The sequence below is a fragment of the Protobothrops mucrosquamatus genome, unplaced genomic scaffold, assembly GCF_001527695.2.
Source record: "Protobothrops mucrosquamatus isolate PMUCROS unplaced genomic scaffold, P.Mucros_1.0 scaffold352, whole genome shotgun sequence".
Lineage (NCBI taxonomy): Eukaryota > Metazoa > Chordata > Lepidosauria > Squamata > Viperidae > Protobothrops > Protobothrops mucrosquamatus.
In genome coordinates, this window is record NW_015386687.1 from 848,797 (window position 1) to 861,869 (window position 13,073).

The window sequence follows — 13,073 nt, forward strand, 5'->3', positions numbered from 1 at the left end:
TCCTTCCTTCCTTCCTTCCTTCCTTCCTTCCTTCCTTCCTTCCTTCTTTCCTTCCCTTCCCCTTCAATCTCTCCTTCCTTCCTCCTTCCTTCTCTATCTCCTTCCTTTCCCCTTCAATCTTCCTTCCTTCCTTCCTTCCATCTCCATCCCTTCCCCTTCAATCTCTCTCTCCTTCCTTCCTTCCCCCTTCAATCTCCTTCCTTCTCCATCTCCTTCCTTTCATTTTCAATCTTCCTTCCTTCCCCTTCCCTCCCTCCCAACATTTTTGAGCAAGGAAGAGTAAGCTTCTCCAGCAAGCATTGCTATATTGTTTTTGTGATTAATCACTATGCTTTAATTATGTTCAATTCGTAACAATGAAAATACACCCTGCATATCAGATATTTACATTACTATTCATAACAACAGCAAAATTACAGTTATGAAGTAGCAATGAAAATAATTTTATGGTTGGGGGTCACCACAACATGGTGGCCACGCCTACTTGGTGGCCACACCCACTTGGCCACGCCCCTGGCACCCAGCTATGTATAAGTGGTTGGGGATCACCACAACATGGGGAACTGTATTATGGGGTCGCGGCATTAGAAAGGTTGAGAGCCACTGATATACATCAAGTATACAAGAAGTCATTTTATCCAGGGGGAAGGGGTGTTATGTAATGATATTAAGAGTTGATGTGTTTTAGTTTAAAGGTTTCTCCAACCATTTTGGAGGGAAAGTTAAGTTTAAGTTTGAGCGGGAAAACACCATTTGATTTGATTGGTCGCCACCTAGAGGCGGCAAGTATAAATAGCCGTCATTCTGCCGGTTAAGCTAGTTCTGTTTCTGTTGCAATAAATAATGTTGCATTAAACCGGCCTGGTCAATGCCTCCAAAAACCCACTATGCAACATGCATCATGACATCATGCAAATGAGGTAAATATTCTGCATCATGATGCATATAACATCACTTGCATTCCTTGCAGATATCCATGAGTTTAGAGATTAATATGAAGCTAGCTACTTACCTGAGAATCCTGCAACTCTCTAGAAAATGCAGACTTCTCCAAAGCCTGTCATCTGTTTCACTAGAGGTCAAGTTTAATAAGATTTTTATAAGATACAGATGTGCTGTTATGGAGATTAAACAGCTAGCCATGGCTGACTGAAGAATTTTGGATGCTGAAGTTCATACATCTTAAAAGTTGCTGAGGTTGAGAAACACTACGAATTTTATATGAACATCTGAAATAAGCTTAAGAAAACCACTGTATCTCCCTTCTATTATCTTATAGGACTTGAAATATTACACACGATGTAATCAAATTCTGACTTGGAGTACTTCAAGCCTGACATGAGCTAACATCTTTACTAAGCTAGGGGTAATGTCCCTTCCGGATTGTTATTGGCCTACATAGTAGTGGTTTTGTTTTAATTTCTTGCTGCGGTCTCTTGTCTGTAATAAAGTTTTTACTCCCCTCGAAGTTGAGGCAAAATAAAACTTTAAACTTTAAAGTCAGGCTTGACCACAAGAAGAATCCAGCACCACGTCACAACTGACTAGCAAGTTGCTCTCGCGCTGTCTTTCTACCTCTTTTTCTATCTCTATGCTCTCTTTCCCTTGGCGCGTGACGAAGCTGGCGGCAGCCCTGCCGCTGCCAACACTAGCCTCATGACCGGATGTTTGGAGACACTGTTTATACTTTCAAGGGGCCGGCAGCGAGGCAGCCCCATTCCTTATGGGCTTCCCCGAAGATAAGAGAAGATCCGCGACAGAAAATTGGTAAGGAGCCCCTTCGGTCATTCTGCCTGACTTCTATGGTCCATCTGGTGCAAAAGGGTAACTGGAGTGACAATCCACTGTTAATTTTTTTTTAAAAAAACCTACAAATTATATTTAGTTGATGCTTCGAACTCAGCAGCAGGATATATCTCTTTCAGAGAGCATTCAGCCATATAGGTTATATGCGGAGAGTGATAGGTTTTCCACTCCATCTATTAGAAATCCAAAAGGTTTGCAGGGCAGTGAGAGAGCGATCCTACTTCATGCTGGTTTTAAAAAAGAATGAATTAATGTTCCCGGATTTGGTAGTGTATTAAAAAGAGTGTGGTGTCTTCAGCAACGAAGCCTTGCAAAGCTTCATATCCTCAAAATGTACGGGACTACAGCACTTATCATCCCTACATATACTGTATGGATAAGCTGTTTAAGAAGGTAGGACAGTGTAAAAGTTGGGGATACAATTGTGAAAGCCATCTTAAAGTATTGAGCCCCCATTCTGCTGTGGCATGCTACTCTATATATGAAGCATTTACTTAAGGTCAGATCAGATGCAATTTGGGGCTTCACTTTTAGATCCTTCCTTCCTTCCTTCCTTCCTTCCTTCCTCAACTGAAACAGACTAAAGAAAGAAGATGGCAACGAAGTAATAGGCATTAGAGAGAAAGCAGAGCTGCTTAAATCTTTGCATCGGTCTTCACCAAAAAGAAACGATAGCCCAACCCTCCAAAAACATAACTGTAAAAGACAGACTAGAAATAAAAATTAAAATAAGCAAGAAAATAGTAAGAGAACACCTGTCTGAGCTTGATTAATTTATTATCAGGACATTAATTATAACGACATCCAAAAGTTCTGAAGGATGTCATCTCAGAACCATTGTATCATATCTTTAAAAAATCATGGAGCACTGAAGAACTACCCGAGGATTGGAAAAGAGCTGATGTGATTCCCATCTTTAAAAAAGGGGAAAAAAACAAAACCAGACCCAGGAAACTACAGACCAATCAGCCTAACATCAGTTCCTGAGAAGATACTAGAAAAAATAATAAAAAACAGATCTGTGAACATCTAGAAACAAATACAATTATAACTAGAAGCAAGCATGGGTTTGTTAAAAATAGATCATGCCAAACCAATCTTATTTTTTTCTTTGACAAAGTGACTAAATTAGTGGACCAGTGAAATGCTTGGACTTCAGCAAGGCATTCGACAAAGTAGACCACAACCTACTTCTTGGTAAGCTAGAACAATGTGGAATAGACAACATCACCACCAGATGGATTTGTAACTGGCTGACAAACCATACTTAATGAGTAGTCTTTAATAGTACTACTTCTACATGGAGAGAAGTAAGCAGTGGGGTGCCACAAGTTTCCGTCTTAGGCCTGGTATTCTTCAATATCTTCATAAATGAATTAGATTAGGGAATAGAAGGGGAGCTCATCAAATTTGCAGATGATACTAAGCTGACAGGAATAGCCAGCACCCTAGATGATAGGCTCAAGATCCAGTTGGATCTTGACAGACTTAAACATTGGGCCCAACTAACAAAATGAAATTCAACATAGAGAAAAGTAAAGTCTTACACTTAGGCAAGAAAAATCCAAAGTACACATACAGGTTTGGTGAAACCTGGCTTAATAGCAGTAACTGTGAGAGGGATCTTGGAGTCCTAGTGGACAATCAATCAAATATGAATCGGCAGTGTGCAGCAGCAGCCAAAAAAGCCAGTGCAATCCTAAATTACATTAATATAGGGATTGAATCAAGATCATGTGAGGTACTAGTATCACTTTATAAAGTCTTAATAAGACCACACCCAGAATACTGCATCCAGTTTTAGTCACCACACAATAAAAAAGATGTTGAGACTTTAGGAAGAGTACAGAGAAGAGAAACAAAGATGATTAGGGGCCTGGGAGGCTAAAATATATGAAGAACAGTTACAAGAACTGGGCATGGCTATGTAACTGTTCTTCATATATTTTAGTGAAGAGAGAAGGACTAGGGGTGACATGATAGTAGTGTTCCAATATTTGAGGGGCTGTCACAGAGAAGAAGGGGACAACCTCTTTTCCAAAGCACCTGAAGGCCAGACAAGGAACAATGGATAGAAACTGATCAAGGAGAGATTTAACCTAGAAATAAGAAATTTTCTGACAGAACAATCAACCAGTGGAACAGCTTGCCTTCAGAAGTTGTTGGTGCTTCATCACTGAAGATTTTCTAACATTTTGAGAACATGTATTTTCTTAACAAGGATGTTATTATTTACTATTAATGTTAGTACTATTTTTACTACTACTACTATTATTATTATTATTATTATTTAATATATTGTAAAAAGTGATGGCTATTGCTGGTCTATGACCGTAATAAAGTTTATTATTATTATTATTATCACTGAAGATTTTCAAGAAGAGACTGGACAGCCACTTGCCCGAAATAGTATAGGGTCTCCTGCCTATACGGGGTTGGACTAGATGACCTACAATGTCCCTTCCAACCCTGTTATTCTAAATTATTCTTTCTTTCCAGCTTTTGTGGGTGGCTGATTTGGATTGTCACTGCAACGGGAGGGAGATGAATACAATCCACTCCTGAATGGTGAAAACAAGCAGTAAAATATGAATATAGCAAATGAGTATCTAGAGACTGTTGATCCAGTTAGACAGTAGCACCTAGCTGACTTCACAGATTTGAGATAAATGAGATTAGAGATTACGACTAAAATGAGAAAAAACAAGAAACCCTACACTGAGAAGCCTTCCCTCCCCTCCTCCAATCCTCAGAAGACAATCATCCTCCTGTTGTTAGCAAGAAAAATGCTGAGATGTGTCTGTGAAATCACCTTCTGAACTGAGTTAAGCAATCCAAGTTCTTTTAAGAATTAAATCAAATGTTTAGTTCTTTTTCTCTTCATCTTAGTCTTCTTCATATTTTTCAACTTGTTCCCTCACCCCGGCCCTCAAACTTTCAGAAACTATTCTGGATGACTCAAAACTTTCAAATTCTTAGCTTTAATATTTAATAGGTTTTGAACCTGGGATTGCTTAGTGAGTAGACAGACTTCTTGAAATAGATCACTGATAACACCAGTGCAGGATGTTACTGCAGGGACGTATTGATTACTTTTTTTCCAATAATGTTATTAAAGATTATATTATACCAATAAAACTAATGTAACTAATAATACCAATATATCTTTAAAAAACATTCAGGTACAGAAAAAGAAAAAAAGGGAAAGAAAAATAGTAAAAGAAACCTTCCTCTTCATACCTAGCAAGTATAATAATTTAAAAATTATCATCTTTTAAAATACAACCAAACATCTCTTCCATACTTCACCTTATTCCCTATTAATCCATCTCTAAATTAACATCTCTCCATATTAAATAAACAAATGCCCAGTCAGGTCCTGAACAGGTTTTCATTGAGGATATCCCTGGTATTTTGCTCCATTCAGATTTCCCTCAACCCTGACCAGTATCTCAGTCCCTGATGCTGAAAAACACCCGCACAGCATGGTGCTTCTGCCACCATGCTTCGCTGTTGGGGTGATATTGGGCAGGTGATGGGGCGAGGCCATGGCCCCTGCACACTTGGCCCCCCTATCCAACCTCATCCTCCAGCTCCACTGCACAGGTGGGACAAGCCTGGCACTCGCCACCCCAACTGCAATGGCCTGGCAAATAGGAAGCGCAGGGAGCCCCTGTCCCTAAGAGGCAGCCAAGATTCCGCAGACTGTGTAGCGCAGGTGAGTCAGAGTGCCGCAACCGCCGGGCTAGACCTCCAAGCAGCAGACAAAGACAGAGGTGCAGGGGGAGGTACGTGATCTGGCCTGCTGGATGCACCGGGGGCCGCGCAACTGCCTGCATCATCCCAGATATGGTGGCCATGTGCAAGTAAAGACAGACGATGGGGCTGCGACAAGGCTGCCCAGCTGGTCGCCGTCACCACCATGCCACAGCCCCTGCATGCTCAGCCCCTGACGTCCAACCTCGTCTTCCAGCGAGTGCCCTGGGAGCTCATGGGTCGTTCTGGGTGCCCGCTGTCCAGGGACCCAGGCAGCCCATGCTGCTGCCCCATGCAGCCCGAGTGGGATCAGGCCCTGGCGCCTGCCCTGTCCAAACCTCCACCGGAGACCCCTGGATCCCTCTCACCCACCACAGCCCCCCGTGAACGACATGAGCTGGCTACGCCTACCCCAGCCATGCCCACCCAGTCGGCTGTGACCACCTGGCCATGCTCCTGGCCACACCCCCCACTGTCCCCCGAGGGCAACCACAATGTTGATGCAGCCCTCAATGAAATCGAGTTTGACACCCCTGCTCCAGACAATAACATTTAGAATTGAGGTGAAACAGTTTAATCTTGGTTTCATCAGACCAGAGAGTTTTTTAGGTGCTTTTTTGCAAACTCCAAGCAGGCTTTCATGTCTTGCCCTGAGGAGAGACTTCCGTCTAGCAACTCTGCCATAAAGCCCAGATTGATGGAGGGCTGCAGTGATGGTTGTTTTTCTGGAACTCTGTCCCAGCTCCATACAGGATCTCTGGAGCTCAGTCAGGGTGACCATCGCGTGGTTGGTCATCATTCTTACTAATGCCCTTCTCCCCCCCAATCACTCAGTTTGACCGGGCAACCAGGTCTTGGAAGAGTCCTGGTTGTGCCAAACTTCTTCCATTTGAGAATTATGGATACCACTGTGCTCTTAGGAAACTTCAGTGCAGCAGAAATTTTATTGTAGCCTTCCCCAGATCTGTGCCTTGCAATAATCCTGTCTCTGAGCTCTGCAGGCAGTTCCTTTGACCTCATGACTTTTGCTCTGCTACACTATGCATTGTCAGCTGTGAGGCCTTCTATAGAGAGGTGTGTGCCTTTCCAAATTATGTCCAATGAATTTAATTGACTACAGGTAGACTTCAGTCAAGATGTGGAAACATGTCAGCAACGATCAAGAGGCACCGGAACTAAATTTCAAGTGTTGTTGCAGAGTCTGAATACTTATACCAATGTGATATTTCAGTTTTTAATAAATTTACAGACATTTCTAAAATTCTGTTTTCCCTGTGTCATTATGGGGTATTGAGTGTAGATTAATGAGAAAAAAATGAATTTCAACAACTGTAGAATCAGGCTGCAGCATAACAAAACTGACAAAAGTAAAGGGGTCTGAATACTTTCTGAATGTACTGTATAGTTAAACCTTTTTGAAGGATTGAAGGAGACACACCCAGTGATTTCAATAGAACTTGCTAGTCTGCAAGTTCTCAATTTAAAAAACAAAAGCCAAAGGAAAAAACTAAAAAATTAATCAGCTAAAAGCGTTTAAGAGATGAACCTCAGTTGAACATAAAATCCATATAGGCAACTTTAGTAGCTATAAGCACAATGGAATCCTGCCACTCCAACCTATCATAAGTTGACCACAAAACACAGTTCCTGACATTTGCTCACAAAAACCCAGCTGTATGAAGTAACTTGTGGGTAATTTTGCAATCTCTCTTTACTGCAGAGACATTTCAGCAGCCCAAATCCTGCATTTGGCAGGTTTTTGGGTTGCAGTGTGTTTCTCTATTCTGCAGGAATGTCAGTTCTTATAATGGCTCTCCAGAAGGGATAGAAGTACTGATCAGATTTAACTTGCTGCAGTAACAGGTTCAAAGGTCATGGCATTCCATCAAATAGTGAAGCTACTCTAGAAAGCCTCTAAAGATCTTTTAGAAGCCTAGTAATTGATTTGTCAACGCTGCTAATATTGAATATTCTTGCTTTGACAATATATGCAGAACTGTCTGGTATTTTTAGAGTTAAATCAGGTGACAGCGAAAGGGGAGGAGAATATAAGGAAAGCCCGGGAAAAAGAAACGGAAGTGAATCTTTGCCCTCCAAGTTAATTGGAAGATGTGAATCATGACCCCAAAATAGGGGAGGGGAAATGCCTGGAATGTTATGTGCAAAGGAAGGGAAATTCAGATCTTAGCATTCCACCATGCCTTGCTGACACTCTGTAATACTAATAAAGGCTTTTTAGGTTAAAAAAAATGCCTGAAAGTTCTTTGAAGTGTTTCGTTAATCAGATACATGACATGATTATTCATTATCAACAGTTATTGGTTACAGAACACGGAAAAGATTTAAAGCTCTGTGAAGCTTTCATTGTAAGAGAAAAGAAGGACCTGAAGCTCCCCCCATAATCCTTTCCTTTTTTCCACTGAGAACAAATAAATAGATTAAGTTAATATAAATGTGCTAGACTTATTCATACATATGTTGGATGAATAGAGAGAGGGAAAAATACATTTCTTATAGTCATTTGATCCATAATAAGTTATTGATATGCATAGTGGAAAAATCTTAATAAAATGTGCTCTCTACTTGCCCTCCCACTTTGCCTAAGATGCAAATTGTCCTTCCCTGTCCCAGACAATCTCATCAACGCAAAAAACTAAAACCTCCTCACCAGCTCACAGTCCAGCCCAAGAGTAACCTGTACAAGGAAACTGTCACCTTCTATCCTCCATCAGCTGATGACTTCAGTAGTCCATCTCCTTTAATTGTAGACTTTCCCAACTCTGCTTCCCTCCTGAAAAATCCATTTTGTCTAACCATAGAACTAACCAGCTACACTGACAAGGACCTGCCTAGCTTGCCCAAACTGGCCAGGAAATCAGATCCTTAGGATTTCCCACCTTGTAGCCTATACAAATCTTTGCTTTTTCATTGTTCAAGATCCCTCTTTCTTGTAAAGCAGGCATCCAACAATCAATCTTTGCAATAAAGTATGGTTCTCAGTATTCCTTCTTGCAACTGATTATGTGACCTATGACAGTGATGGCGAACCTTTTAGAGACTGAGTGCCCAAACTTCAACCCAAAACCCACTTATGTATTGCCGGGTGGGCATGGCCCGCTGGGTGGGCGTGGCTACAGTGGTCATGGCAGACGGGTAGGCATGGCCAGAGTGGGCATGGCCAGCTCGATGTTGCTCCTGGGGAGAAATGCCTGTGGGGACCGGGCAGGGTTGGGGGAGATCCAGGGGTCTCTGGCGGGTGGGGCGGTGGGCAGGAGGCTGGTTCTGTGGGTTGAGGCGAGGCAGGGCGGGGGTGCCATGTCGCTGGGCAAGGCAAGGCAGGGGCCGGGGCGGCTGCTGCCTGACACCATCGGCCCCGCACACAAAGGCCAGCAAGCGCATGGATGCTGGGATGCATCCGGCCACGTGGGACCTCAGCAAGTTAGCGGGCGGCTGGTTGAAGAGGACGGTTGCCATCTCCGGGGCATGGCACGCGTGCCCACAGAGAGGGCTCCGAGTGCCGCCTCTGGCACGCGTGCCATAGGTTCGCCACCACTGACCTATGAGAAACATTTAACAGATATTCACATTAATAAGACAATCCATAGATATTTAAAATGAGTCAACCCTCTAATAGTAGATAATAGGCAGAACAAGTAATAGAGAATCTGACCTCACTGCTACAGATGCAGGTTGGGGAGAAAGAGATATATCATTGCTTGAGACTGAGTAAAGTGTAATAGCTGAACATTGTTTGAAGATTAGCAAGATGAATTTTTAAATCTCCACTTAGATATAAAATTATTGAATGGTGATGGGCTAAACCCCTGAGTGGCTATAGGTTCAGTCTAATGTCTCTCCCAGGGTTGTTGTAAAGATAAACAGGATGGGAAAGAGTTGTGTATATTGCTTTAAGAATCTTAAAGGTAAAGGCTTCCCTGAGTTGAGCTTAATTTCTGGAAACTACACAAATACTATAGCCCTGTATAGTTTCCTTAGTAATAAAAATGTACTATGCCAGAGCCATCTTCTAAGATGATTTCTACATTTTTGCTTGAGCTTAAGTTCTTTTTGGCTTGCAGAACTTTTCAAAACATTTCACTTAAATTTAACATGGATATTTCTGCTGTCAGGGATATGCAGTACTGTCATTCATTTGTTCAAGGTGCAAAGCTTCTGGTTTGCCATTCAGCAATTTACTTCTGTGGGGAATGTTTTTTAGCACTTGAAAAAAAAGTACAACTCTAATTGAAAATGGTTCTGCTTCTCTTTGCTGCTGATTCATCTTATTGGTTCTCCTTAGCATCAAAGGATTGTTGAACTGGGCTTCCTACATGTGATATCAGCAGTAAAATGAATAGTTTTGTGGGAGAGATTGCTTTGCCTGCTTGCATTTTAGAGCTGATGGTTTTGGCAATGACATATATAATTTGGCACGGTCTCTCAAAACAAGTATTGGTCTTATATTATGTTTGCTTTTAGGTCACTACTGACAAATTGCATGCCTCGCAGGGAACAAGAAGCTCCACTAAGTCACAAACTTGGTTTTGTGAAAAGATTTGTTAGCAGCTGACTTTAAAACTTCAAGATGGGTAAGGAGGAAAGAAGTTTTAGGGCATGTTTCTTATGTTTCTTAGGATAATTAGATTAATCCAGACTATGATGGAATTATTTGGATAGCAGAGATAATAGTAGTGAGTTTGGATGTTTTGCACTTTTAACCTGGTTAATATTGCAGATTTCTAGATTATATAAATTAATGTTATCCCTCTTTCTTAATATGTAAAGGTGGAGTGAGACATGTTCTGTTCGTTTGTAAAAAACAGATCATGACAAACCTTATTGCCTTTTTTGATAAAGTAACTACATTAGCAGACTAGCAAAATGTGATAGACATAGTGTACTTGGACTTCATTTGATAAAGTAGACCACAGCCTACAGGATTCTTGATAAGATGTGGGAAAAATAGCTTTACTACTTGATGGATTCGTAACTGGCTGACAAACCACACTCAAAGTGTAATCCTCAATGAAACTACATTTACATGGAGGGAAATATGCAGTCAAATACCCAAGGTTCTGTTTGCACCCAGTAGTCTTCAACATCTTCATAAACAATTTAGATGAGGAGATAGAAGGGGAATTCATCAAATTTGCCGATGACACCAAGCTGGGGGGGAACAGCCAACACTTTGGAATATAGGCTCAAAATCCAGAAGGATCTTGACAGATTTGAACACTGGGACCTATCTAACAACAGTGGAGAGAAAAATAAAGTCCTGTACTTAGGCAGGAAAAGCCATACATAGATACAGAATAAGTTCTACCTGGCTCAACAGTAGTAACTGTGAGAGGGATCTAGGTGTCCTAGTGGATCAATGCTTAAGTATGAGCCAGCAATGTGCTGTAGCTGCCAAAAAAGCCAATTAGTCCTGGGCTGCATCAACAGAGGGATAACATCAAAATTAGAGGAAGTGATAAAATTGTATTATTCTGTGCTGGTGAGGCCATACTTGGAATACTGTGTCCATTTTTGGTCATAGTTATACAAAAAAGATGTTGAGACCCTGCAAGTGTGCAGAGGAGAGCAACAAAAATGATAAAGTGTCTGAAGGCAAAATCATATGATGAATGGTTGTGGGAGCTAGGTATATTTAGCCTATGCCTTTAGAGAAGGTTTAAAGGGGACATGATAGCTGTCTTCCAGTACTCGAGGTCTGTCACAGAGAAGACAGGATTGACTTATTCTCCAAAGCACCTGAGGGAGGTCAAGAAGTATTGGGCAGACGGTTGTTAAAAGAGAACCCAATCTAGAAGTAAGGAGAAATTTTCTGATACTGAGAACAATTAATGGAATAGTTTACCTCCCAGAGTTATGGCTGCTCCATCACTGGAGGTTTTCAGAAATAGACTGGATAACCATTTTATTGTATAAGGCTCCTGCCATGAGCAAGGAGCTGGACTAGAAGACCCCTTCCAGTCCTATGATTCTATGAGTCTATGTTCCCTTTTTTTGCAGAGACAGAAAAGCTGCTGACCCCAGTGAATAGTTATGGGTCTCATGATGGGGATATGAGGCCAGTCTTAGGATCTACTGCCTTTCACCCAGAAGAGGAAGAATTCCGAAGGCGTCTCAAATATTACTTCATGAGCCCCTGTGACAAGTTTCGTGCCAAAGGTCGGAAGCCATTTAAATTGGTGCTTCAAGTGATCAAGATCCTAATAGTCACCATTCAGGTGTGTAAGAAAATGCAAACTTGGAGCAAAGTCTCAGATAGCTTTTGTCTAGTCTTTTTAAAAAATCAATCACAGTTTATCCTGAGCAGTTTTCACTTTTCCTTGAGAGGGGAAGGTGTCTTTCCTGCAGCCAAGGATTGGACTTTCTCTGGCCTTCCAAGGGTGCAAGAGGACATGGCTGGTGATGCTATGAACTTACTTATCAGAGGCATCACATTTTTGGCAATTTTTAAGGTTTTGTAATTCTTTGATTTTCTTCAGCTTGTTCTGCCTTCTCTTCTACAGCTCATTCTCTTTGGGCTCAGCAATCAGATGGTGGTAACATTCAAAGAGGAGAACACTATTACATTTAAACATCTCTTCCTGAAGAACTATGCAGATGGATCAGACGATACCCATGCAGTTTATACGCAAGCAGACGTCTATGACCATATCTTCCATGCAGTTGAAAAAGTGAGTAGAGGGGAACAGGACATATGGATGATCTGGAATTGATTGGCCTCATTCTGGTGATGGTAATTTCCCCCTACAGTACTTGGCCATTCCAAGTGAGACAATTGGACGATATGCCTATGTTCGCCCAGACAATGCTAACCAATCAGGTCTCATGCTTTGCCAGCAATATTACCGCAAGGGGAGAATTGACCCAGCCAATGACACTTTCAACATTGACCCCAAGGTCATCACAGGTAAGCAAATGTCTTCCCTGAACCGTAGCTCTTGTATCCATTGTTCAGACTTGGATATGGACATGGTCCTTTCCCTTGCTAAAACTCCAGCTCTTGCGATCTTCAGGTGAGGTCATTCTGAAGATGTTCTTCTATCTAGTAAGTAAGAGAGGATCTTTTCTTGCATTGCACCTAGACTGTGAAACACATACTCTTAGGAGAGATATTTGGCTCCTACTGTCTCTGCATTTAGAAAATCTGTAAAAATGTATCATTTTCATTGGATGTTTCATTGTCAATTGATTTCACTGTTAATTTTTATGTTGCTAATCTTTTTTTTTTTAAAATAAATTTTTATTGATTTTTCATTGAAGAACAAAAACATAAATCTTTTATCACAATATCAACCATAAAAAAAAATCAACACCAATCAATACCTTCACGGACGTGTCCGGTGTCCCCCTTCCGCACCACCCTCTCACTTACTTACACCTTCCTCCTCACTATCCTACCACCACTCCTCCTTCCTCCCTCTTTCCTACCTCCCTTTCTCCCTCAACCATCCCGTCCGTGCAGTTGGGGTACCACCGGGCACTTCCTTAAAAAAAAA

At 41.6% G+C, this 13,073-nt stretch overlaps 1 protein-coding gene across 1 annotated transcript in view; it reads left to right on the forward strand.

The window, feature by feature from the left end:
- Nucleotides 1-1,742: 1,742 nt before the first annotated feature.
- Nucleotides 1,743-13,073, forward strand: part of MCOLN1 (mucolipin 1) — a 26,217-nt gene continuing 14,886 nt past the window's right edge. Inside the window, exons 1-5 of the mRNA XM_015815590.1 lie at nucleotides 1,743-1,767; nucleotides 10,042-10,151; nucleotides 11,578-11,795; nucleotides 12,081-12,248; nucleotides 12,328-12,484. Coding sequence (XP_015671076.1) covers nucleotides 10,148-10,151; nucleotides 11,578-11,795; nucleotides 12,081-12,248; nucleotides 12,328-12,484 — 547 coding nt within the window. The 5' untranslated portion in view covers nucleotides 1,743-1,767; nucleotides 10,042-10,147. The remainder of the gene's footprint in view (nucleotides 1,768-10,041; nucleotides 10,152-11,577; nucleotides 11,796-12,080; nucleotides 12,249-12,327; nucleotides 12,485-13,073) is intronic.